Source organism: Synchiropus splendidus, chromosome 3, assembly GCF_027744825.2.
Source record: "Synchiropus splendidus isolate RoL2022-P1 chromosome 3, RoL_Sspl_1.0, whole genome shotgun sequence".
Taxonomy (NCBI): Eukaryota; Metazoa; Chordata; class Actinopteri; order Syngnathiformes; family Callionymidae; genus Synchiropus; species Synchiropus splendidus.
The window spans coordinates 16,102,968-16,130,851 of record NC_071336.1 but is presented as its reverse complement, the minus strand read 5'-3'; the positions used below and the strand labels follow the sequence as shown (position 1 = coordinate 16,130,851).

Below are 27,884 nucleotides of genomic sequence, written 5' to 3'. Positions count from 1 at the left end.
CGATGATGTGACCTCACCTGCTGTTGAGCAAACAGAGACGCAGATTTAGCAATGCAAGTGCCACAAGGGTGGAATGTACCAACATTCACAAGTGCAGGGGGGTTTCATGAAACACCAACGTAGAGGAGAGCAGTGGTCTCAGCTGAAATGTAGTCAAGGGTTTGCGGTACACTACTATAAACGAAACAAGCGAAAGTATTTTTGGAATAATAACCACCAGGCATATTCCGAGGAACTGTCTTGCCCACCTCTCAAAAGTGCAAAACGCCCCCATCGTGCAGAGTCGTTGAGCGCGCCATTTCCCCTTGATGTGAATTTTCCTCCTGCTGGAGAGAGAGGAGAAAAACAACTGAGGACCACGGAGGAGGCGCTGAAGGAGGCAGAACAACTGGGCACTCGCGGGAAGACTGGAGGCACAAGTTGGACCGCAAAGAAGAAGAAACCGCTGACGTGCTGGAAGAAAATTTCCGTCTACTTTGAGAAGAAGTGTCCGGAATTTATCCTCCTGCGTGAATAATAATTTGAGGGTTTTACATTTTGCTGCATAAAAGGTAAGTTTATCGTTCAATAAAAAAGGTCATTCATTTTAACGTTGGCATACCTGCATCCTCCCGGAGTTTGGCGAGAGTTATAGAGAAAATATTTTTTTATGGATTTATAGTGAACCGCCCCCGCCGATGTCAAGCCGGGGTCCCGGCATTTCAGCGGCTGGAGAACACATGGGCATTTTCTGTTGCTATAAAGTAAATATGATCGCATATAAATGAGCGCGCATGTGTGCGAGTGCGCGTGTTTATTGACGTGCACATGTGGCAGCGCCAGCGGGGTCTTTGTTCGTGCACCCCCTCCCCCTCGATAAACCATGACAGCTCGCAGGAGATACTATGTAGGACAGTATTGACATGAACTTGTGCGATATTAACGTCGCGGCTCACACGCACATCCTCATGCCCTCCCTGCCAACCCCATGTCACGTCTCCTCTTATGGCTCTCCGCAGCTGGAGTGGCAGGCTTGCCTTTCAGTAAGACATTTCTCTGAATGTGGTGGGGGTTTGTGTGGATGTGAGTGCGCGGCTGCCAGAGGGGCCACGGATGGTGCGTGGATTCAATGTCAAACGGAGGTGTGTCCCTTGCGCGTGGGGCAGGTTTACTCCGGCTCACACATACACTGTACAGTCAGTTGTATTCTAAATATGTGAAAAGTGTGTGTTATTGAATTGCGCTGCGATGTTTTCATGGTGAGTGTCAGGGCAAGGGCACACACACTTCCACACACGGTCCGTTGTCCTCTGCTGCAAACCCTGCACATGTTCTGTGACTCATCCTGCACTTTGGGAAGGGAAATCTCCTTCTTTTAAAAACATACAGGCTCTAGATGGTCACATTTAAGGAGAAATCAATTTTTCTCTTCATGAACAGTTTGTGACAGCCCCAGCCGGCACTTTCAGCCCAATCCCTAGAGACCCTCGCTGGTTTCAGTCGAGGGATCCTTAGATGTTTCTACGCTGTGGCCTCATCAACATGCCTGGTCCACCACCATCTAAGTGACAGGTCACGTCTTCACCAAATACGCTCACCTTGCCCATATAGCTCATGCGTCCAAGCAGCTACTGGACCAAGTGTTGGGAGATTTAAGTGAAGAGATTTTTAGTTAATTTATTTTGTTATTTAGTTTAGCTTGAGACAATAATCGGTTATCAGAAATCAGGTTTAAATATATTCAATAACATTTACAATTCTTTTAACTATGTATTGAACATGTCTTTAAAACATTCGCAGTGGGATGTGGTTTATATATATATATATATATATATATTGCAAAACGTCATCTTCATAGACACTGGTCTGTCTATAAAGATCCTGCTCGTGAACAAGCTGACCATGGGTAATTCATATCGCCCCCCTTTTCTCTGGTGCTGAGGGAGTAAAAAAGATATCTCTCCTCCTACTTCCATTCATGAGTGATTTATCATAGCTGGTGGCACTTTTTTAATTCGGTGCGACGCTAAGATTAGCTTGCTAATACCCATTAGAATCTCAACATTTCAAATTTCACTTCATCTACGTGAGTTGTCTCTGTGCTGCTCTTGTATCAGACATTTTTTTGTCCTCCTTTAGAAGAACGAAGAGATTGTCATCTTTTCATGTTATACAATCTGCTTGTTGATAAATCACAGAATGCATTGATTGAAGTGTGTGTCACTCTTATTTTTGCAGTTTAGGATGAGCTTTTATTGATGCTTGATGAACTGAAAACTGGGACGTGGACATTATCAATTATTCATTTACTTTTTTCACTTTCAATTGTCTCTTCATTACTGCAAGCTGCACTAATGCAAATCTATTCACCTGAACCATTTACTGTCGTAGTGATTTTGCCGCTGACTGAAACGTTGGAGCGACTTGCCATTTTGCTGGTGTGTTGTTTACACCCACCTGAGTGACACTTCCCTACTTCAATTTGGCTTCTCAGTGTATGAATGCTCCCCCCACTGGCCTGGCATGTACACTACATCGCTTTACATCCAGTCAAAGAGATATTACCACGGAGAAAATAAAACTTCATAAACAAGAATGAAAATGGTCCCCCGTTTTGTCCCATATTTGGCAAACACAACAGGTGCCAAGAACTTCCCACATCTGGAAGCAGCACTGTTGGAAAAATCTTTTTCTCTTGCTCCAATACTGAAGGTAGGAAACTGTGAAATGATCCGCTGTCTATCTCTGTGCTGGGTGTAAATGGAAATGCATGTTATGAAGACAAATATTTGTTTAAAATGCTTCTGTCAGAATCCAATAAGACCATTGCCAAAAAATGTCACGGTGCAGCCACCTACAGTTGACCGCTGGATTTGTATCACATGTCAAATATTTAAATTGGAGGTTTTTAGTCATGAAATAACATTGCTTTAGCAAGAATAAGAAGGTTTTTTGTGTATCTCCGCATAGTTTGTTGTCTAAGAAATAATCTACAAACAATCCCCATTTCCTACTTTTTTATCTTGTACGCTTGCATACAGAAAAGTTGAAAAAAAACTTCCAACTTCATCCATTTTGGTGGATTTTAATGCTCACATGTCTACAGTAAAATACATGAGCTGTAGCTGCAGTAGTGTTGTGCTTAAATGTGAGCATCAAGCTGCAAGTGCTTTGTTTTGTTGCTGTCTTATATAAGTCAACATCTTTGACCAGTTGTCCCACTTTCATGGCAGACCAGTGTATTTAATTAGTTGGTATGAATCATTTTTAAACATGAGTGAATATGAATGGCTGCTGTCATTGTAAGTGATCATGTGATCGTATTTTTGCTCTCTAAAGGGAACACTGTATACTGTATATAACATTCAATCATAAATTGTTCAGTATTTTACAATCTACATAGCTTTTTGGGGTTAAAGTGGCAAATATCTTTGTATGTTTATGTAAAATGTCATTATTTGTATATGTACATGTTTTGTGTGCAACCATTTAATGCAGTACCTAAATGCACGTTCAATCGCAGCCAAAAGCACATGAAGTTGCCTCAAAAGTTTTGTTGCTTCTTCCTAATAACATTGTGGCTTGAAGGTTCCTTTTGTATCAAAATAAAGCATGATGTCGCCCTGCGTTATAAAGCTGACGACCATTTTTATTCTTGCGTTGGCGAGCATGTCATCAGTGTCACGGCTGGGACTTGCAGAGTCCTTCTGCACTTGTGGCATGCACAGGCGCATCTGGCTGAGCCAAAAATACACCCGTCATCTGCTCTGACACTACATTCAGTACTTGCTCTCCAGCCAAACTAATAATCCAAGGAGATAAACATGTTGACATCATTAACTATGGCAGACGTGAGCAGTTTGGATCTGCTGAAGATTGCAAAGTTCCCTGCCTTATAAAAGGAGTTGTCATGTTTCCATGGAGGATTTTGACTGACCTCTGTACCCCCTTGTCTAGTGACACCAGATTTACTCTCTGAAAATTCATTGATAGATACAAGCAAGTTTATTACCAGCAGGTCGGACACAAGTGACTGGGTGAGGTCACATGACAGTCTGGGGTCACTGTTATCGCCATCGTGCCTAGTTTCGCATCTGATGACTCATTTAAAGAGCTGGCTGGCTTATTGCATGTAAATGATGACAGGAGAATTTAGTGGTGCTTCTGAACCATCTTCATAGTGTCAAGCTGAGAAGCTGAGAAATCCTCAAAAGCTTATTCTTTTGTGCAAGGATTGACTTGGCAAGCTGTCTGAAATTATGAATATATTAATCATATAATTTCAGATATTAAGAGATAGTGGAGACGGATTAGTTAGTGACGAATATGACCTTTAAGGAGGCCTGCACATAGTCTGATATCATGTCTCACACTTCTTTTCTCATTACTCTTTTTTTGCCCAAGTAAAGTAAAAAATGACGACTAACATCTCGTAATTCTCAGAGAAAGTTAGGAAGCATTTTGTAGACTTTAGTATGTCTATATCGTCCAACACTTTTAGCTGTCAAGAGTATTTGTGTGAAAGGGAAACTTTGTAGGTGGATTCAATCAATATTTACTTTTACTCACGCACTGTTTGCCGTGAATGTTGCCCAATGGAAAAGTCAGTGAATCCTTAAATCTAGGACCTCTTCCTGCAGTAAACTGAAAACAATGATTTCACAATTGTCTGCACACTTAATATAATGTTGCTCTTTGCGTATTCCTTTGCCTCACTCTTTATTCCTCTCCGAACGCCTCAGCCATGAATAATACCTTTAACTACTACAACTGCTGTTCACATAATTCTACCTTTAGATCATCTTTGGCTGTGTCTAATCTATAACTTTGTCTCCACTTACTATTGTTGTGCGTTTTGTTTTACATTAACCTTGTGTAGTACCACATATGGTGCTATTACTGTGAAGATATTTACTTGTACTATTAAAAGTGACACCACACTTTTTTTATCGTACCCCTGTATTGTGCTATGAGACTTCATGCCAGGAATGGACAAATTCAGTGCAGGGCCCTTCTGCTGTGTATGTGGCATTCTTGAGGTCAGAGTGAAAGTTTAAAATTTAGTAAAAATGTTTCCAAAAACTAAAACTTTCTATACACTTCAATTAATTGAAGTTAGTAATTGAACTCTAAATGCATATTTTTCAACTTAATTAAATTATCTAAACTTCATTTTATATCTTAACTTTCTCATTTCCTGTCCTTAAATATAGTTTCAAATAAAAGTGTATATATTAGAATAAAACATATCTAGACCAAAGCATCAGTCCATGTGCTCCCAGTATTTATTCAGCCTTGGTTGTTTGATATCAATAATTTATAAAATAAATGTTAACAATCTTTTTAAAATACTTTAAAAACTTTTATGAAGCACGTGTACTGACAAGTATAGAAAAGCTAGAATTATTTTCACGTTTTATTGGCATTAAACAAAGCATGAAGATCAGAACCATCTGCAGACCACTGCCGCACAGCTGACGCTGACATGCCTTTTTTCTCACTCTTTATCTGAAGACTGGTTGGCATCATCTTTGCTGCCCTCAAGTCCACTGTGGCTCATTTGGTTAACCTTGTTGACTGAGGTTTGTACTTTCTTCTGAGCCTTCTAGCAGGCTGAAATAGAGTCACGGAAACTGACATCATGCGGTGTCTGCAACACTTATTGAATTGAACACTTTGTTCCGCCATGTATGATCGCGTGGGATTTCGTCTTAAAAAAAACATAATTCTGAAGGCATGGGGGCTTTCATTTTGCTGTGGCTTAGTTGAACAAATGTACACCATTCTTGAGATTTCGCTGCTGCAACAACAGTGCACAATACTTTGAAAAGGCACACTTCATCACTGTTATCAGATTCAGGACACGGCGACCTCTGATGACCACTGGGGGCGGAGGATGTCCAATTGTTAACAGGGGGGACTTCGATGATCGAGGTGAACAGATTCTGTCGAAGATTCTCTACAACAATGAATCGTGTGCGATGAATTGAAGAGGCCTAAATTGTCATCAGTGTTCTAGCATGTGAGTTAAGAAATGAGTAAGTGAGATGTAATGGAAATATTATCTGGTGTGTAATTTGCGTTTTTATATAAATTGTCCAGAGGTTGTGTCTACAGGAAGGAAGTGTGGCCTTTTAGTACAAAATAAATATGTATTGTATGTGGGCGTTGATGTGCGTAAGAGCGTTTGCATCTGGGTCAGTGAGTGTGGATTTGACGCTGTGTAGGTGTGCGAGATTACATCAGGCTCCGTGTGCTATCATATAGGCTGGATGGTTTGCTATTGTTTGTTGAGGCCCACTTGGTCTTCGGGGATGGCTCGGGGCCAGATACTGATAGCCCAAGGAGCACAAAGCCTGGTCTGATCCTACCAGTCCAAACAGCTCCTCACAACTTCCTATTTATAGACAGATTCTCAGCAAAAAATCCATTCATGTTGTCAAGCCGTGTGGAGTACAGTGCTCAGAGCTGCTGCCTCTGCGAAAGCACAGAGCAGCATGGTGCAGAAACCATCGACTTCTCGTTGGGTTTTGAACATAGTCTGACCTTAATGTGTCTGAAGATCATATTGCCAATGCTGGCTCTGTGACCATGGTTACGTAACGGAGAATGTTTGTCAATAGGTCCGAGAGCGAGTCCAGCACCAACGGTGTCGAAAAATAAACAGGAGAACCCTGTCAAAGTAGAACTCCTGCTGGTGGATACAATTGATCTGCAAGGTGTTTACTGGAGGTGGATTCCTGTGATTGTTGCAGCATTGTATAGCAGAGAATAAATATGAAACTTTAGATCATCCTGAATGTTGATTCTAGGAGCTTGGAGACAAGGTCGGTGACGGGTCTAGCGTAACCCGCACCCTCTCACAGCTGCCTAAACCTTGTTGAACTCATTTACCCCACTGTCCATGCCCAAAGACCAGGGAGCAGGGAGCAGAAGTGGTCTCACTTGAATTTGGCACAAACTGAAATGGTACTCCATTTTTAAATGCACAGAGCCTGAACTGAGTGCAATAGTCAGGTGACTAATGTCCGTAAATAGGTGTCCACCGTGATGTGATATGATGTTAAGTATTATCAGAACATGTTTACTATTCTGGGAATACGTATGTAAATATTTAGTTATTTGGGTGTGGCTGACCCCAGCAACAACCTTCTGCACCCTCACTACTGAAGTGAGAGTGATCTTGAAGCTGAGAAGAAAAATGTGAAGCTGAGAAGAACTCTTTTATGTTAATATTGTAGTATATGGAACCATCATATTTATGATTTATAAGAACAAATCAAACAATTCACTGTGTGTGGATCTTCATGTGTAATCCTGGTAGCTGGTACAAAAACAATCTTAAGCCTTCACTTCTCGTATCTTGGAATTGAAATTTCTCTTATTTCCACGCCGGCATCTACTCGTGACAGGTTACTGACACAGATCGTCCATATTTTCGCTGGAGGCCTGTTCATGGTCGATCTGTGGCCACCGGACAGACGGCTAATGAGACTGCCAGACTTTGTGACTGAAGGGAAACTGTGCGTATCGAGTGCAACAATGTCAGCACTGTTCAAAGGCACAAATCTGGAAAAAAAACACCCTGTTTCTGACCGTTGGCATGATCATTTGGACGGCCAGTTAACCTGACTGTTGTAGTTACGAATGCTGTCTTAGTTCTTGCATGCTACATCAACACAGCTAGTTGTGTTCAAAATGTTAAGTAAGACAGTCATAAGCTCACTGCCCAAAAAGCACATTACTTATGAAAGTTATACAGTGCGAGTGTCCCTCAGCTAATGTCTTCCATATTTAGAGGTGCTCCAATGCAGAGCAACCTCCTTTGGTATGTCTCATCTGGAACAGTAGTTAAACGTGAGGCACTCACTCTCTCACACGGAATATCACCAGGGACAGTCCTGATTATTTATTTATCAATTTCACTCTTGCTTCTGGTTTTAAAATGATTTGGAAATATTTATCTTCAAACCCTCAGGTAACTGTAGTTTTAATAGTCTTTCAAATAAATCAATAAACGGCCCAATAGCACTGTGTGCTGTGTCATAACAATGACCTCAGTATCAGTCGTGAGTAGATCTACTCTGCAGAGCTACGGCAGTCAGCTCATTCGTCTTCATCCACTGTCTGACCTTGTTGATTTACTCAGTGATGCCAGTCTATTAGCGGGGGTGTAATAGCTGGTATCCTTCAGTTTTTGGACACCTGAAATCGCAGATCTGTCTAGAGACGACTGATGTATTTTGCTATGAGTTTAATCAGGTGAAGGCGCTGAGTGTCTCCTCAGCCCACTCGGTGAGCCGCTGATAGCGTCTCATTAATACAGAAAATAAATGAGAGCAGGTAAAAATGTTTCCAGATCAATGTGATGATGTTGGAGGGGAGCGATTCGAGAAAGAAACATGCAAACAAATTGGTGAGTTTAATATTTATTGAACTGATAACAATTAAAAAAAACGTTTTTTTATTAAAAAAAAGTTTTTAATCTTGAATCATAGGTCATGAGTAAGGTGGTCAATTTCAAGTCAAAAATATTTGTCTCGGTCAGATCTTTCATCTTGGACACTATTTCGTTTTTGTTTTAGAACATTCAAAAGCGCAACTAAATGATGAGTCATTGGTGTTACATATGTTGAAAATATATGTCTGACCTCTTGCAAAAAAATCTGATCTGTGATCTTGACACAATACTAGAGAAGATGTTGATTAAAAAAAGCTTTCATGTTTTGGTATGGTTTGCTCCGATTGCAGAAGGCCTTGCAAATGCTTATGCTTTGGTTCATTTATTATGGCTATGGTGGTTGATCGGAAAAAAGGAAAGAGATGATTTGCCTGAGATGTCTCTTACGTGCTTCTCCTGTCAGTGTATGCTCGGTTGTTATGTTGCTATTCTATTCTACTTTCTATTTACTAACATTTGTTGCCCTTTGTCTTAACGTTACTGTTGCTTTTTCATTTGAGACAAATGTAAAAAATAAAATAAAACAGTAATGTCAGTGCCTCTGATAAACATACAGATTCTAGGTGAGGTGAAATAAAACAAATCTATGTGCAATCTCGGATGGAATTGATGATGGCTGAGGAATGGGTTATTCTTTCACATAAGTTGAAACATCATGGGATTCAGTTCTGCTTCTCCTCTCTCCTCTCTCAGTTGCTAACGGGTGTAGAGTTGACGTCCTACCACTGTTCTTGAGTGTGTGATCATTCGGGAACTTCGATTGTTTGGATTTGACTTTTTGCTCTGTGAACGCCATGAATGTTGTCACTGTGAAGGTATGTCCTGTTCAACTTTCAATGGTGAGATGGTGCTACTAACTAACTTTGACAGACCATGAGTTTGGACGTTCAAAACAGGAAGTGGGTGTGTCAGGCTTAAACATCTAAATTGACTCTATTACCTTTTAATAATACTTTGAAATATAAGGCAAGTCACGCAACAATGACAGGGTTTCCCTAGGCGGACCTCCCTACCTCCAGTGTGTTCTCCTGAACAAACAAAGCGTCATAGCTTCATGACAAGGTCACCACCTCAACTAAGGGAAATTCTGCGGGAAACCCTTAATATCACATCTTGCGAGCTAAAAACTGATATGAACATATTGTTCTTATTTACAAGCCTAGTCTCAATCGAAGCTCTGAATGAATAAATGTGACCATGTTGAGGTTTTTTATCAATTAGCAATTTCAAATGTTAAAAATAAAAGTCAGCTGCCAGCCTTTGAGGTCAGCAACCCTTTTGCTCATCTGTTCAGGGCCAAATACATTGTTTTGTATTTAGCAGATGTAAGCGTTTTGATGAATTATGAGGACCACATCACCATCAGTGTTCTTGCATCTGTCTGATTGGTTCACCGTGTTGCTATCCTCATTTTCATTGGCTGTATATGCCGTTAGTCATGACATGGATGGAGTGAGTTCTGTCATTACAGTTGACCTTGCCTCGTATTTAATTTCATGGTAGTTTCACAAGCTCTGGTTTTCAGTGTTGATGACAATTCTGAAAAGCTCTAAGGTCCAACAATTATGAGAGAAAGCTGACAACACTGTTTGCCATGAACAGTTGAAGCCACCCGATGTTATCTGTGGTTTGCAGGAGAAATGAATGAATCCTTCCTTTTGAGAGTCTCACCTTTCCATAGAGGCCTCTGACTGTCTGAGTGGAGGTGAGATCATGATGAAGGGAATAATAGAGAGGCTGAGTGATGGAGCACAGAGGATTGGAGGAGACAAGAGGCCAAAGTGGGTCTGTGTGAGACAGAGGGAGAAAACAAGCGTCTCTAAGCTGCTCTTTCTCATCTGATGTTTGTGTTTAGACCAGAGAGCCAAGGTGATGTTGGTTTGCCCATCCAGCGCCGTGGGAAGCGGCGCAGCAGAATGGAGCTCTGGGAGGAGGTGGTGTCTGGGTTTAGGCTGTAGACAAGAGGAGTTTTGGCTTCCATCTGAGTCACCATGGTGGTTGCTCTCTTACCCTCCAAACAGCAGGCTTTTAGCTCGGGTTTTTTCACGGGGCAGATAACAACTATAGTTCAGCATCATTCTAGGAGATGTCTCTCAGTCAAATAATATGCTGTGTGACATACAGTAAACAGTAGTCATAAATGTGATTTATTTGAGTCCTTGCTGCTTGGTGTAAATCTGTCAATTAACTGTGGACAACATGTTTTTTGTTAATATCATTCCTACCTTTACGTCTGGGTGAAGCTTTCAAAATGTTCTTGCTTTATTCTGAGGACCACAGTGTGCTTCTCTCCGTTGTGCAAATGAGCTCTTGAGTATGGATGGATGCTGAATCCTGGGAGACTCTGTTAAATTATTCGAACACGTTTCTGTTAGCTAAGCGATTCATTTCAAACAGAATTATATATCACAAGATGAAGAAATGGCTTCACTTCTGGATTTTTTTCCTGAATACCATACTTGCATGCATATTCCACAACACATCACAATTTAGCATGAAAAACATTAGCTATTACTGACTAGCTAATTGAGACATCACACAAGTCTTTAAAATAATTTATCTTCCCAGTCAAGCAGAAATCAAAGTCATAAATGAGTCCTAAATGAATTGTTTGGACTGTGTTGTGTCCCCAACTAAACACAGCCTCCGTGCGCATGTGTAAAGCTTGTGCAACACAACATCCCTGACATCTGTGTGTGCTTCTCACCATGCACTCAGCCACAGGTTTAACCTTCCCAGCATTTCAGCTTACATCCTACATTCTCTATATAGGTGACCTTAATGCTCAGTGCCCTACTTTTGAATACTGTCTGCCTGTGTGCGTTACTCTTTGTGTAGCAGTGCAAACACAGGGGGCAGCAGAAAGAAAGTGAGAGCCTGCCAAGTGAAGTGTTTACTCACTTTCCCTTCTGTCCGCTGTAACAAACAGACCAGTAGTGGATAAAGACTTGTGGTAAGGTTGTGAAGGAGGACCAAATAAATGTTAAAGGGTTCAGAAATGATGAGATTGACAAACTCCACACACAAGAGCTGAAGTGTCTAAATTATTCAAAAACGCATGTACAGATTGAAATGAAAATATCTGGGAGATGTTCAGTTGTGGGACAAGAAACGAAGGATTGTTTTTGTGTACTTTCGATTTACCATCTGGATCCGTCAATCCTTCTGTCACTGACTGTTGAGACGAGAGTGAGTGAGTCGACTCATCGTTTGCTTGTTGCTCAAGCGTTTTCCCTTTTCGTCTGACTGCTCATGATATTGTTGGTATGAGAGAAAATCTGATCAAATTATGCAGATTAAATGAACGCCATGGAATGGAAACAGTGGAAATCACAGTACAGGTGGAAATGAGCTGGAGGTTTTCGCTCTTGTTCTTTATTGTTTCGCTAGAGATCCATATTAAGGCCCTCCTCTGATCCCATAAGAGCTTGCCAACTCCAACTATGAAATCCTAGACTAATTTTGCATTAATAGAATAACTTCCTAGTGTCAGTCAAACCTATGTCTTCTCCCTTTACCTTCAAGTTACACTCTAGCCACATTGTAAACAAAAGTCAGCTGTCGGAATAAGATCACCTTAAGATGATCTGAGGTGAGTGAAAAAAAAAAAGATAAACAAAACATGAAGATTATTAAAAAAGCATGAGATCATGTCCCATTCTAGCCAATAATTCGTAGCCAATAAGACGTTCATGGTTGGCCAAATCTGCTGCACTGAGCTGTGCTTTGCAAAGCTGCATGCTTCCGGCAAGGTCAAGGGAGAATAAGTCAGTGAATGCATCATCAGCTACGTAAGCCTTAAACTCAGGGAGCAGTGACTGCCAGAGACAACTTCATCCCAATATTTCAAAACGCTTACAGAGCTACCATGAGTACAGGCCGACCTATTGAGAGGGGGTTTGGAGGAGTTTTTTTTGCCATGCAAGACAACAATCTCTCCGACCTCAATGAGCGCTTGTTGGGCTGTGGTGACATAACCATAACTGACCACCAAGTACATAATTAGACACCATAAAGATGTGTCCTTATATGAATGACTCAGCTGCTTAGATCGTCCTCAAGTTTCCAACAATGTGGCGTGTCTTAATGAACATACAACATTGATCTGTGTTTGGAGGGTTCAAGGTCCTGTTCCTCAAGGTCATTGTTTTCAGGTGTGCTGGAAGAGGCTAAGTGTATTTTGGTCCATGCCCTGCTGCCAATGCTGACGGGGGATATTCCAGCATAGTAATGAAGTGCTGTTTTGGTTACTTAAGTGAGCGTCTGCAGCTGCTTCCCCCACCCTGTACTGTTTATAGCGCCTGATTGGTGGGGGGACGTTCCTCAGTATTTGTTGTCGCACTGTGACTGTATCTGCAAAAATGTCACTTGTTTGTTTGACTGTTGTGTTTTAAGATCCACTGTGGCCAAGATGGTGAGTGTTGCTGTTACATTTTTAGTCTCATGAAGGTGACCTTCCCTCTGTAGCACATTGACAAGAGTCGCTAACAACAGTGTCCTGGTGCCGCCCAGCTTGAATTAGGTTGTGGACAATTGGGTTATGCTTCTAGCAGCATGACTCCCGAGTCAAAGTGTGATGACATCGTGTTAAAGGACAGGGATGGAGTGAGCAGAGAAGGGGGATGGGTTAAAAAATAAAGCAGTTCTGGCCGTCTGCTGAATGGTCGACAAATTAAATGTCTTCTTTTTTTATATAACAGACATAAACAACTGGCCTGCTTTAATGATCTCACTGATATCCGACACCTGAATCCTCTGGTCGGCAGATGAGCCCACAACTGGTGTCAAGCAGCTGACAGCAGTTTGCAAGCAATAGAATAAGACTTTCCCTTCCTGTTTTTTTTAAGGCAATACAGCTATTTCACTTTCCACAGTGACAGCTACTGCGTCCTGGGCCGTGCTGCGTTTCTTACATGCTCTAAAAACCCAGGATGCACCGGCTGAGAGGAAGAAAGATGGATGATGGAGTTAGGCCGATTAAAATGGTACAGCGCGTGTGTGTGTGCGTGTGTGTGTGCAGATTTAATATGGCTGATGTATTACACACGACCCATATCAATGCAGCTTTATGCACAGTATGATCACATGACTGTCTTCTCCACCACGTTGCCTGTTAGAGGGATTTGGCTTTAGATCCGGGGCTGTAGTTGTCGACAGCGACAAATTGGGTTCAGTTTAATACAGCAGAAGAGGTTGTGTTGTTGTATTCATTTCTTCTTAGCCTCTCACGGTCACCCTGAGGTCTGAAGCTCCTAAAAAAGCTTGTCTTTACTTTGGCACCCAGTTCTCCTCTTGGGGTGCCTGATCATTTAAAAAAATGTATTTGGATTTATTTATTTTTTACATTATCTTTGAATATTGTCACCATTTAATAGTTGATTATAATCCGCTAGGTCGACTAGTTGTTGCTGCCCGAATATATATATATTAGGATATTTATCTTATACTGTCAAGGAATTACTTCTTTTTTTGTTGTGTTTATAAACTGAAGTTTCTTTGGATTCTACTCAGGCAGCAGCGGTCAGTGCCTTCCAAAAGTCCATCACTGAATGAAGGCGTAAGGCTGGCACAGAAAGTCTAAATCCCAAAACTTTATTGAAGTTGTCTAGCGTGTTTGTGGGCCTTGATACTCTGCGGTCATCAATGAGGAGGTGGTGTAATTTGGAGTTGTGCGTTTCTCAACCATCAAATCTGCTACTGACTTTATAATTCAAACAGTCACCAACTGTGTGGCTTTGTATTTTATTTATAGGTAACACAAAAATGTAGGTGTGCATACTACTTCTGTGTGTTTCTGTCATCCCTTCAGAACCGTCTTGCCTCACAAGCGTTCTAAAAATAGTCATGCTAATAATCCATATTTATGCTCATCTGCTGACTCGGAGAGTCTGTGAGATGTTTACTGTGCCCCACTGTCTGCTCCACTTTCGCTCCTCGCCTTCACAACTTGCAAACGTTAGGCCAATGCTTGGATGGTTGTTTTTAATTTGCACCCAATTATCTGTGACCTGCTTCTTCTAAATATAATGATGACTATAAGTATGTTGTGGTGCAAGTTAGTTGGGACTCTAATGACGATTTAGCAACAATAGGCTATGTCTGTGCAAAGAGCAGCTCAGTTGGGTCGTAGGACGGTAGTGTTGGACAGGGCTCAGGTGGCAGGCGAGGGCTGTTGTTGCCGCAGTGCTGGAGGTGCAGACAGACTGGACATCCTGGGAGACTGTGAGAACAAAGAATTCACCTTAACTCAAAGGGGAGGGTGACAAAATATACAGTTCAGTTGGATGGCGACTCTGCGACGCACCATTGCAGTATTATGGTGCGATGAAAACTTTGCATAGCGTTTTAAATTAGAAATTTGGTGCTGTCAGGTGACGTCAAGATGTCAACAGTGAAATTGTGTTGGACTTCAGAGACCTTTTGTTGCACCACTGCGGCCAGGTTTCTTTTCTGAGACGTGCTCAGCGCGGCCGTCTGAGGTCACCCCACCGCCATATAAACAGCACATACATGCTTTCGTCTGTGTCCTGAGCTGCTCCACGGTTTGACAAATGTGATCAGGTTCAAGGCAGCTGTCTGGACTGCTGAAGTGTCCTTCAACATGATCCTAAGCCCAGCTGCTGACTCAGCACCTTAGATTAATGGCTGGCCTTGGTGTCAGAGTGACAGATTATTATCGATTTGGATTATTATTAGAAGAAATAAGGTAACAAGGTCATTGCGCAAACTTCGAAAACAAGGAAGTGAATCAGGCTGGTTTAAAGACCATCACACAGCTATTTGGATAGAATTTGCTATTCATATATATGTATTTGTTTGCTTCCATTTAGGGCTGTCAATAGATTATGATTTTCAATCTCAGTCACACTTGAGCAGAGTTAACTTATTTAGTGCATGAACAATTGCATTTATGACCACTCTTGTGTTGCTAAGCTCTTCCTTTATGTTACATTTAGAACACATACAAAAGGTGTGATTTATTTGCCATTAGTCTCAAGTTTGCTCAACTTTAGTGAGATTAATTGAAATTAAACTTTTAATTTATTGACACCTTTACTACTATTGCATTCCTCCAAACTGGATTTGAAAAATACCTGATTAAATATCGGTACTTTTCTACCAGCCAAAACTTGGAGGCATTCATTACTGAAGGTTATTTACAGTTGATGCTCCTCTGGGAAGTGAAGGTCATCATTTCTGATCGTATTTACTGTAATGTATTTACAGTAGGTTTTAGGACACTGTTGTGGATCGGGGCCTTTTGGCTTAACTGGAAGAGCTACATTTTATTCTGTATGAGGAGACAGGCCTATGATAAAAAAAGCAAACAACCTGGCTTGTTTGGTGTCTGGTAGAGGAGGTGGTCTTCTGAGTGGCGACTCATGGGGAAAACATGGGGAAAAAGATCTGACGATGAAGATACTGAAAGAAAGCATTTGAAGAAACAACAAGAGTCACAGCAAAGAAGAACAGAAAAAAATGAATCATTACAAGTTTCTTTTCATCACAGGACACAATTTTTAAGAATGCAGTTGGCATCTTTGTTTTATTTTTTTTTGTCCACATTTAGTTTAGTTCATGGCTAATTTTGTTCCCCATCCCAGAAGGACACGAGACACAAGGACTGTTTTCAGACTCTGATCTTGTATTGACACATATGCAGCCAGCCATAACATTATGACCACTGGCAAGTGACATAGATGGCGGCGATCATCTGATCATCATTGCCAGTGGCTCCTGCCAGTGAAACTGTCAACCATCAGTAAAGAGGGATTTGCCAGGACACAGAGTCTGATCATAAATAGTGTATGACCAGATCAAGAGAGGGGGTTTGGTTCAGTGACACACCACTTCTGTGAGTTCTAGAAGAAAAGACCCCGCAGGGAAGACTGTTCTTTTTACTAATGAGTGCTCGCACACACAGTTTTGCTGATGTAATTGCACATATAGTCATCACGTTACTTGTGCATGAGTTGCGCACACTCTCGTACACGCAGAAGCATATCTGAAGAACACACATGTTCAGGTTAGAGAGAGGATCTCAGTTTGAGGATATCAACAAATATCCCTGGACAGGAATCAATAGCAAGCAACGTCTTTGTATGCTGGAATAAAATCAGACAGGAAAATAGATTTCAAATGGGGCTGTTTCGTGTCATTCCAGACATTCAGTTGTTGTCAACCACCAGTAAATCTGGTTACACTGAGGGGGAAAATCAATCCCACTCTCTCCAAAGAGAATCGATTTGGCCAATCCATCAGCATTAACTAGTTATTTTTGTTTACCTCCAGAGGATGAGCTCTGCCTGATAACAGTAAGGGAATACTCTGGTGTTTCTTGGTACAGTAAGTGCACCAGGCACATGAATTAATACTGGATCTGCTGGCTGAGAAGCAGGGACCCATAAGTCCATCTGTTGAAGCTGTCGCTCTATGTCTTACTTTCATTTAACTTAATACTTTTTGGCCTAATATTCTGTTAAGTTTGCTTGTGTTGGCCAGCTTGGCAAGTTTTCCACCTTGCCGTTTTCTCCATCTTTTTTCCGTGTTTACACTTATAAGTGTGCTGGGAGCCAAGCCTTCCTTAGAGCGCTATGATAATGAATTTTAATTTGCAGTCCACTCTTTCACTCTTCAATTAGTTTGAGCCGTTCCACCATATTCTGCTCGCCACTGTCGCGGAAAGCTAATTAACTTGGATGAATTCCCACGGCACACCTTCCCTTTGGAAGTGTGTGTTTATTTACATTAAAAAACATTTACTGAATTCCCTCAAGAACACCATCTATTCATGTTTATTGACAGTTATGTGTTTTTTTCACAGGACACAGCACCATGACGACAGAGATGCAAGAGATAGCCATCACTGAGGACAAGCCTCTTCTTACAGGCCAGGCCGACTCCACCAAGGTCAGACAGCCAACGCTTCTGCTCATGCTGCTTGTGACCGCAACAGTACTACACACAATTGCTGTCAACCTATAGCACGTTCAGTTTAGCTTATAAATCCCTGACCGTGTCCCAGTATGAGGAATCACTTGGTGTGTGCAGATTCATTGTACGCATCTTTTTGTTTTCGCACACGCGTGTGCACGCAGGCACCCAATGGAAGTGTCACTTCACACAAAGGCATGTATGGATGAAGTCGTGCATGCAAGTCTTTATGTGTCAAGTGGATGTTTTGCACATCTGCAGCTCTAGTATGATGACGTCACAGCCCAGCGGCTGCCAAGGAAGTTGCAACTCACCAATGTGGTTTGTTGCACGGTGCTGACATCTAGTTGTGAGAGCTGGTAGTAAAACAATAGCGTCACTTTGGTTTGAATATTTACTGATTTATAAAGGTGATAAGTAACTTGATAAGAAATAGCATTTTCACGAATCAATCTGAAAATTAATCATCAGACATACAGTTGTGCAATGTCTAAATTGTCCTCTGTTTTTATGACATGGCTCAAACATTTCAGAGACAATTATATCTTTTACTAATTTGTTTTAGTTGTGGACATGCTGTCTAAGATGAGTTGCGCTACTTTTGTTTTGACAGGAGGCTGAACTGGCAGCGAGGATACTCCTGGATCAAGGACAAGTGAGAAACATGTTCACTTTTCATCTCTTGAACTACTGAAACACATTTCAGTATTGCTTGAAAACTACTATTATTATGAGCTACTGTACATTCTGATCTTTAAGGGGAGTAAGATATGTTTTGCTTGTAATTACTGTTGACATGAAAATGATTTTTGATCGGTCAGAGATGATGGGAAGAGTTTCTTTTAGTGTACAAAGGCAATGTTATTTTCTTCATAACTGATGAGAATTTTGTCATCGGTTTTAACCCATTAGCCACTGTGATAATGTTCATTATTTTGAAATCACTGCTGAGGGCAGAGATGCCCACACTTTCATAGCCTTCAAGCAAATGACCAAGCTAAAGGGATGGGCACAGATAGGTGTGCAGCTCTCTCATGGTCTATTTGAGCTCTGTACACTGGCTCTCTGGTTTCAGTCAAGATCAGTCATGACCTATGGATGCTGCCACGTGTGAGGAAACTTTTTTTTAAAGCTCCTTAAATCTTCTGGGCCACATTGTCATCTGCTCAACTCTGTTTAGAGCAACCTCTAAACATAGTTTAATGCTGAACAACCCAGTAGGTGACCACATTGTCGATACCCCCAACCTCTACCTCCTACACACACACGGTTGCATCCATGCCTGCTCTAGCAGCAACGACGACTTGCTGGCAGATGACACAACAGCTCCATTGTGCTCTGCTTGCTGTTCAGACTCCAGCTGATGACTGAAGTTAACGTGGTGGTAGTAGAGCAGGTCTTGCACTAAGATGCAAAGAAAGGTCACAGTCCTGCCCTGGGCCATATGAAGGTCCACAGAACGACAGGCAGGAACCGGTAGTTGAGTAATCACTCTAGTTCCTGAGATTTGTTATAGAGATTGTGTTTGTTCCTTCTGAGTGAATAGATCTGTGTGTAACCTGCATTATAGTTTAATCATCATCTTTGGTCTGTTTATTCCTTTCTGTGCTTAATCATCATGCATGATATTATATAGAAGGACCACATCTCAGTGACATTGTTCCTGTTTGTCTTTGTTTCTCCAGGAGCATCGGGTGGAGACGCCGCATGGTATTCTGCACGTGACCATCCACGGGTCGAGGACCAGTCGCAGACCTGCTATCCTCACCTTCCATGATGCGGGTCTGGAGAGTGAGTGCATTTACTTTTTAAGTTCTTTAACCATTCAAGGCAATGTGAGGTTTAGAAAAACGTGCAGCCGCTGCGGCGTCATTATTTTAATCTATTTTTATTTTGCTTTTTCATACTGTTTTGTAACAGTGCAGCAGTAAGCTCCACTATTAACACATGTTCAGCTCTCGATCTGTGTCGACACGTGCCCTGAGTGATATTTCATCCGTCATAGACAGCACTCTTTGTGCCCTGAAACCCTGTTTATTGATAATGATAATTAGAAGAATATATCCACAAGTGAATGTAGTGATTTGCTGTTACTAAGTTCAATATTCTTTTCTTTTCTTTTTTTTTTTTTAACCAGAAATGCATTGTGCTTTTTTGTTGAAAAAATATCGTACAGAGTAAATACTGTATGTAATAAGAAGAGAGCTTTAAAATGATTTCAGCTTTTTATAGTAGAACATTAAGTGCATTCAAAATGGCAACATTTGACAAAGTGTTTTTAAACCCAAACAACCCCTCATCAGAGGACTGGCATTACATCCTGCTGACAAAACAAACACCCAGTGACTAGCCAACTTGTTGTGGTCTCTCCTGCAGGTAAGAGCTGCTTCTCCACTCTGTTCAAGTTTGAGGAAATGCAGGAAATTGTGAAGAACTTCACACTGATTCACATTGATGGCCCAGGACAGGAGGAGGGAGCCTCCGCGTACCCTGCAGGGTGGGCCTCGCTCATGCTACTCATATCTTGTCTGTCTTACCATGTTCCCTCACTGTCCTGAACTAACATTAGTTTTTAAGACTGAATCTTCTCAACCTAACCTCATATGAAAATCCTCCCTTGGTTTCACATCTTCTTCCAGAAACCAGAGTGATTTGGCTTAGCGAGAGCTGGATGTTCAAAATAAAAAAAAATAGTTTGACATGAATCATCAAATCATCAAATGTTCTTGTTCATGTATGAGTTAAGTCTGTACTTGGCATTTCTCATTACACTTCAGAAGCAAATTTTATTTCTTTTGGAATCCATGAGCGAAGAAATAACAACGCATGTCTCCTATCTTAGTTATCAGTATCCCTCCATGGAGACCATCGCTGAGATGATCCCTGCTGTCCTCACCTTCTTCAAGTGAGTTTAACAATTTTATTGAACTACAATCTCACTAGAATTGATAATTATGATGTACAGACATGTCAGTTCTCCGACTCTGACTCTGACATGTACTTTATTGCTGGCAGTTTCCGTACTGTGATCGGAGTAGGTGTGGGTGCCGGGGCATACATCCTCTCTAAGTTCACGGTGAGTCTTGACAGGACAGGAATCCATTATTTTGAGAAACCGATTTGAAACCATACCACATGTTTTTCAGCTTGCAAACCCGGATTCTGTTGAAGGACTGGTTCTGATCAACATTGACACTAATGCCCGAGGGTGGATGGACTGGGCTGCTCAAAAGGTAATTTAGCTTATCAGAGGTGGACCTGTCTGGCCTTGAAATCATTTAGTGTGATCGTCTTCCGTCATGTCCTCATTTAGGCTCCTTGTGCCTCACTGCTTCTTTCTTTTACTCTATTAGAACACGAGAAAACATTAGAAGGAAGACATAGTCAATGGTCCACTCAGGTTAGAGCTTAAATGGCTCCTACTGGAGAAGCAACAATTGAACCGGCAGCTGTTGTCCCAATGAATAATTTTAGTTTTGTAGCCTATTGGCTCCTGACTGAGGCATTTGTTTTCTCAGAAAGGTCCATGACTTTTGGTCAGTGTTTTTCAACCTTTTTCAAGCCGCGGTATCCTTGGTTCATTAAAATATCCTGGGGCACACCACCAAAGGAAACTCGGCCAAAGTGCACTTAAAGAAAATCCCTATTCATTTGTAAAAAACAGTAGCTACTGACACTGACAGTTGTTACTTTGCCATGCTATTTGCAGAAACAAATTGCAGAAAATGTATTTCTTTCAAATGTGTCCAGAAAGGGGTGGGCAATATGGTAAAATATATATCATGATTTATTTATTTATGTACGTAACATGAGTGTATCCATTTTATCACTTCTCTTTTGCACTTTTTGTAGTTTTCCTGACAAATTCTTAACTTGTTGAACTTGCTTCATAAAAACAATTATTCTTTCTCTCTTCACATTTTGGAGCGCATTTAGTTTTCGCCAACTTTTAAACCACAGAGCAAAGTTTGAAACAAAGTTTTGAAGTGAGACGTCTCATTAGCCGTTAGCTCTGTTATCTCTGCGGCGCAGACAGTCTTTGGCGTCGCGGGTCAGTCAAGGATCACTCCCTCCATCGATCTGTTGTGAAGGTGTGCAGTCAAACTAGAGCATCAGGTGCGCATGTGAGCGACTTCTTCGCTGTGAGTGAGGGAAGAGCACCCAGCAGCGCTGCTTTGACTGATGTCAGCGAATGCATGTGATCTTAACACATTCTAATTGTCATGAAGTTTTTATCATAAAGTTTTGCTTTTAAATCTGTCAAACAAATACAGTCCCTCTATTTGTAATGAATACATCAGCCAGTCCGATCAATAAAACAACTCTCAGTGAGGACGTTCATATGAATTGTTGGCTCCAGAGAGAGAACATTAACTCATTATCTGGAGTGGTTAAGACTAGTGGCTACTTCAGTTAAACCAGTTTCTTTAAAGGCCCTGTTGCACGACCCCATTGTCTGTGCCGCGCCCCCCTATATAAGATGGGGTATTGTGAAGACTTCATTAAAGATCGGGGTTCAATCCAAGCACTGCTTTGGTCTTCAATCCTCCTCAGTTCTGGCTTCCTTAGTTGCAAATCAAACTGTTCTATACTGTACACAAGCAGTACATCATTTTATTATTTTCAAACCATGCAATGACCTCAAGATAGCTGACAGTCAGTGAATGTCAATCATCCAAGATAGAAGAATTCATGCAGAGGAAGCACAAGAGTTCACATTCTTTTCTTGAGTCTCACAATTGTTTGTCTAAGTGACGCTGATCTTCATCTCCCTCCAGCTCAGCTCAGTAACGTCCTCCCTCACGGAGCAGCTCCTGTCTCACCTCTTCAGCCAGGTGCGCACGTGACCGCATGATGAACATGAGTGGAGACCTGCTCAAAATGTGTTCATGTCGTATTCATTCACGCAGGAGGAGCTGTCATCAAACACAGAACTAGTCCAGACTCACAGAGACCGTATCTACAAAGCTTCAAACCAGATCAACATAGAACTCTTCTGGAAGAACTACCTGAAGTGGGCACACACACAAACACACACAGGAGACAAGCACTAGACGCATCTTTTGAAGGCTAATCTTGTCTCTTTTACCTCCAGCCGTAGAGATCTGAACATCGAGCGCAACAGCACGTTCAAGTAAATAGCATCCTGATCTTACTTTTTTCACTTTGTAGGTATTTTTAAATGACATGTCTAGCTCTCTCCTCAGGTGTCCAGTCATGCTGGTGGTCGGTGACCAGGCTCCTTATGAGGACGCAGCAGTAAGTCGATGGCTTTCCAAAATCTCTCTCTTATCTATTGTGGTTTAGTATCAAGTCCACTCACAGTCTGGGATGTGTATCAAGGGAGTAGCAGCAAGAAGGTCAAACGGCATCTGTGGAGTCGTTTGTTCATTATTGAAGATGCAATTTCTTCTTTCACCACTAGGTGGAGTGCAACAGCAAGCTCGACCCAACAACGACCTCATTCCTCAAGGTATCACAAGTTCCATCACTTCATGTTGTATGATGGAATGCATGAATATCAACGTTTTGGAATTTTCATTTTCAGATGGCCGATGCTGGGGGACTTCCACAGCTCACTCAGGTCTGTCACTCATATCAAAAGTTGTAGATTATTTTCAAATACAGTAACATTGAAAGGGTGTTTTGTATGTTTTCCACTTCATCTTGCTTTTCAGTAGGGCTGGAATGATATGCATTTGGCTCAATTCGATATGCTCTTTTCTTCTTCTACTTGGGTGCATATTCAATTTATATTGCGATTCTTATTAATTTAAAAATAGATAATGACAGAAAGAAAACAGTTTATGTACAATTACTCGGTGCCAGAACAGGTTCTGACAGTAATATTTTGAGAGCCTGCCCTACCACAGACCAAAACACAGATGCAGCAGGAGAGAGATGCCATGGGAGCTGAATTAAATAACCAATATCCTGTCACTTTCCCCACAGTTTTACGGTCCTGGACCACCATCAATTGCATAGATGTTATTTTTATGCCAGTATCTACAATCCTCCAGAGCTGTATCATAGCAGAGAGCACTAACATGTCAGCACAGCGTTGCCAATTCTCTCGTTACCAGCCTAAGACTGTCACTAAAAAGGCTTTTGTCAGGCCACACTTCACATTTCTTGCCAAGTCATGTACAGTATATATGCTATGTATGCAGTCGGTGGTGCACTCGTGACATGCCACTGTAGAGTGACAGTTGTCTGCATGATGCTAGCATCAGCTGAGTGAATGTCCTTGGTTTACGTTTGACAATAGTTGGTGTTTGAAAATAAAAGTTTGTCACGAGTATTAAAATTGTGTGTTTGAGTGGCTGCACTGTTGTGCAGGAGATACGCTTGAGGCAGAAATACACATATTAAATATTGTCAATTTATTGTCAATTTGAAAAATGCTTTTCATTGTAGGGTTAATTCTTTATGCATAACTGTGCAACGCTAACAGACTTTATTCGTGTTTGTGTCTGTTTGCAGCCGGCCAAACTAACGGAAGCCTTTAAGTATTTCATCCAGGGAATGGGCTACAGTAAGTTATTCGTTCTTGTGTCAGTAAAAACAGGCCACACTGGCATTCCCATTAGTTTTGAGTTATTTTGGTCATGAAAAGATGAGAATCCTTGTGTGTGTGGTCGTCAGTGTGTGTGACTTATAATGGTGGCCGGTGAGTGTCCTGACTGATGCCCAGTGCATGCTTTTTCTAGCCCACTTTACAGTGTGAGAAAATATCTCCAGATCCCTCAAGGCAGCGTTTTGAAATGGCATTTAAATCCACTTCTGTCTCCACAGTGGCGTCCTCTTGCATGACCCGGCTCTCTCGCTCTCGCACCACCTCTCTCTCTTCCTCATACTCCATGGATGGCTCCCGCTCTCGCTCCCGCACCCTGTCTCAGGGCTCGCAGGGCGGCCAGATGCCCCCAAGTCCATCCCAGACCATGGAGGTCTCCTGCTGAAGAATCGGATGAAGCGCGAGTGCAACTGCAGATGAATTGAAGTTCTTATTTCTCACTAACCGCCTCCCATCGTCCCCCTAATGCTCAGAATAGAAATAGAGATTGATAAATAGAGGGAGGAAGGGATGGGAACAAGTCCTCACCCAGAGTTTTGCACCAAGTCCCCACCCTTACATCCCCCTAGAATGGCTGTGAATGAAGCAGATTTAGAACGCGAGAAGAGATTAATAAAAAGCGGGGTTCGGGCTAAAGAAGTGCCCTCTCTCCCTCCCTCTAGCTAATAGAGTCCTTTATTTTAGATCCATTATGTGATCTATAGTGATTACTACTTGTAATAATTCTAAATCCTGTATTGTTGTTGATGCTGGTGATGAATAATGAAATGATCGTGTCATAGAGAGTAGTAACAACTATCTCTTTATTACACCACACGTTTAAAACAATCTAGATATAAAGATACACTATACTAGCAGAGATACTTATAATACTGTGTGTATATTAGTTTGTAGTGTGGTTTTAATTACTTCGATGAGTTTCTACTTCATATTTGTTACCTGCCTCAGTGAGTGACTCATCAGTCACGAGCAGTCAGAGCCATTAGGCACGAAACCAAAATACACCGCCAGTACTGTTGTTTTCACTCCCGTCTTTATGGAGATCACAGTGGTTGTGTTGCTGAAGTTAGTGGTGTCATGGCACACGGCTCACGTCCTGTCGGCTCTGCCGTTATTTATGGCCCGTCTCATGATTTTATTATGCTAATTATTTGATGCACTTGTAACGATAATTTTTAAATCAAATGTGCGTTACCAATCATGAGTTCAGAAAAATTTGAAGAGTGTGAAGTCTGTTTTGCAGCCTATTTTTTATTTTTAATTTTGTACCATGTGATTGAGTATTCTGCTCAGAGGTGTTGTTGAAATCCAAGCAACGGGCTAAAAACCTGAGCTTCAGGGCTCACCTCCCAGAATACCTAAATAAAACAGTATTACCCTGGTTTCATCTTGATTCCAAAAGGCTTCCAAGCTCTTAATCTGAGGCCACATTTCGCCAGGTGTGAGGACCTGGATGAGAACCTACATGAACGCTCAAGATGAGAACATTAAGTTGACCAGGTTGACCTCACATGCGCCACTTTAGACTCGACTGGTCGTCTGGTTCCTTTAAAAATCCTGCACCTCAAACACATTCATGATGGAGTGAAAACAAACATGCTGCACCCTTATTTTGGTGGTGGTTCTTAGCTTTTAGCTCCCTGATGTGCTGAGTACGTCTTCCAGAATCCCTGTCTTTACTGTTTGTTTCCCCAGTTTGGTTGATAAAAATGAGATTTTATTATTTGGAGCAGTTGGATGCTTGCTGGTTTATTTGTGTTGCAACTGTGGGTGTGTGCGCTGCCCTGCGCCCTGTGTATAGATAGTCAACACCAGTTGCACATATACAAGTGCTTCCAATGTTTCTGCCACATCCCTTCTTGGTATCCACACTGGTGTTCTGTGGATTCACGTGCAGCGTGGCAGGAAACCCTCACTGTGTTCATCGTCTGGGCGGTAACCTCAAAGCCTTGCCCACGCATGAATACCTCCCAACACACGCAACAATGATACTTGAGTTCACACAGAAAACACACATCGTTTTGTTTGCATGTGACTGTCCCAGTGTTTGTGTGTTAAAGGGAATTAAACATGAGATGGTTTCGCTTCAGAAAGCCTGAATTTAGCTGTGAGCCCAACAGCTCTGACTCATGGATGACAATGAACCAGCCTTTTCACTGCCACCACATGCTGGGAAGAAGCTACTAGATTACATGCTCCAAAATCTCAGATGTGTTTGTTTAAACTGCCAAAAACTGGTGGCCAAATATTTGATATTGACTAAATGAAATTGTCCAAAATGTATTAGCAAATACTTCTGTGAGATGAAAGCCAACCACTGCCCTGGATGAGACCATCAGAGTGATGTTGCATTAAAAAAAATAATCATGATAAAATAAACAAACACCCCTGAAGTTAGAAAGATGCTGTGATGTTGACGTCGTTGTGAGTATTGGAGACAAAATGAAGTGAAAGCTCAATCTTAAGAATGAGGGAGGAAAGAAAGTGAAAGAAGGATCTTGGAAGTGCCGTGTTTGCTACTGGTGATGTGGTGACACCAAGTGGAGCCGCCCACGCAAGGATGCGATGAAGTTATTGCCAAATAAAGAGGAGCGTTTCGCGAGGAGTCGAGCTGTGTGGTGCGATTGTAACCGCTCGGCCATTTTGTCTTTTGATCCCTCTTTTTTTCCTTGTTTATGTTTCACCTTTCGGTTGATATCTCTGTAAAGTGTTAATTCGACGTCCTGATGTGTTCATGAGTTAGTTAATAACGTGATCATGTGTGTTAATGTGTAACTTTTATTTCTTCTAGTATTAGCACTGATAAGGGAGAATATTATTAACTATCGATTGAAAAAAAGAAAAAAAGAAGCGCAATCAAGTTTGTGTGGCTAATTTCTCTGTAACACATTTAATAATCTTAAAAGGTAAATATTAATAAAAATATCAAAGGAATTGACTTGTCACGTTTTAATTGGTGTATGTGCGAATTTGAATATTTGTACTTAAAATGAAATTGTTAATGCGATTTCTTATGGAGTTATCAGTTCTATCTGAATCAGAGGATTTTATTCCGTCCTGATGAGTTCAGTGTTGAACTGTTGTAGTGTTGAAATATTCCATTGTTTTGTGTTCTGTCAGTTTCACGTTTGCTTGTGAGGATTTCTGATTCACTTATTAATTACATTTTATTTTAAACCTCAGTTTGAATTGAAACTCTAAAAACTATTTCTGTTGTGCACTCTTATATACTACTGATATTTTACAATTTCTCTCATTTATTGATTCTCACATAATATTTTAAAGGTAAAATGTGTTTCCATTGTACATATCAGGACTTATATTCCCCCACATGCTTATTGATTATTGATTTTTATTTTTTTTTAATCTATTGATTCTTGAACATTGTAGTTGGACTTAAAAAATATTTTTTATCAGGTCCTTGTTTTTTCATCATTTCAGTATTCTTGAGTATTTGACCAGAACAACAACAAATATCTATGAACAACAACAGCAAAAGCATGAGTAATAAAATACTTAAAGACAATATATGTTGACAAGAACGGCATTTAAGTGATTTAAAAAATTCAAATCAATATAGAAAAAGAGCAGAAACAAAAGAGGAACGAATAAAATAATCCACATGAAATATCTTAAACCATTAAAACTAAGTAAATATAAAGTAAAAATCAGCTTGACTACAAACCAGAAAAGTGTTTCCAGATGAGTGTTTGCTTTTTGTTTTTGAGACCAAAGGAGCATCTGGTCAGCTAACCTGAGAGACCTGTGAGTATAACTATGAAATGAAATGTGTGGCAGAAGATAGAGTGAGAACAGAAGAGGCCCAAATACAGGGCCTTGGAGAACGCCACTTGAAAATGCTGCAGATGCATTCGGACTGTTTTTTTTTAATGCTGATTCACCTCTAGGTCTGACAGGACCAAACCGAACCCAGGG

The 27,884-nt window shown here is 41.2% G+C and overlaps 1 protein-coding gene across 1 annotated transcript; it reads left to right on the top strand.

The window, feature by feature from the left end:
* Positions 1–274: 274 nt before the first annotated feature.
* On the top strand, positions 275–26,882 carry ndrg2 (NDRG family member 2). The gene is made up of 16 exons (XM_053859326.1): positions 275–551; positions 17,265–17,350; positions 17,988–18,029; positions 19,060–19,165; positions 19,751–19,871; positions 20,217–20,279; positions 20,390–20,450; positions 20,521–20,607; positions 22,153–22,209; positions 22,285–22,388; positions 22,470–22,508; positions 22,582–22,633; positions 22,800–22,847; positions 22,923–22,958; positions 23,858–23,909; positions 24,170–26,882. Exons 2-16 carry the CDS (start codon positions 17,276–17,278, stop codon positions 24,331–24,333), a joined length of 1,107 nt encoding a protein of 368 aa, XP_053715301.1. The 5' UTR covers positions 275–551; positions 17,265–17,275; the 3' UTR covers positions 24,334–26,882.
* The last annotated feature ends 1,002 nt before the right edge of the window (positions 26,883–27,884 follow it).

What these genes read in the sequence shown, in the direction of transcription:
- ndrg2 (XM_053859326.1), top strand. Translation starts at nt 17,276, where the DNA reads ATGACGACAGAGATGCAAGAGATAGCCATCACTGAGGACAAGCCTCTT. An exon ending in TACTCCTGGATCAAGGACAA is followed by an intron (nt 18,030 to 19,059) that starts GTGAGAAACATG and finishes TTGTTTCTCCAG; the next exon opens with GAGCATCGGGTGGAGACGCC. An exon ending in GCCTCCGCGTACCCTGCAGG is followed by an intron (nt 19,872 to 20,216) that starts GTGGGCCTCGCT and finishes CTCCTATCTTAG; the next exon opens with TTATCAGTATCCCTCCATGG.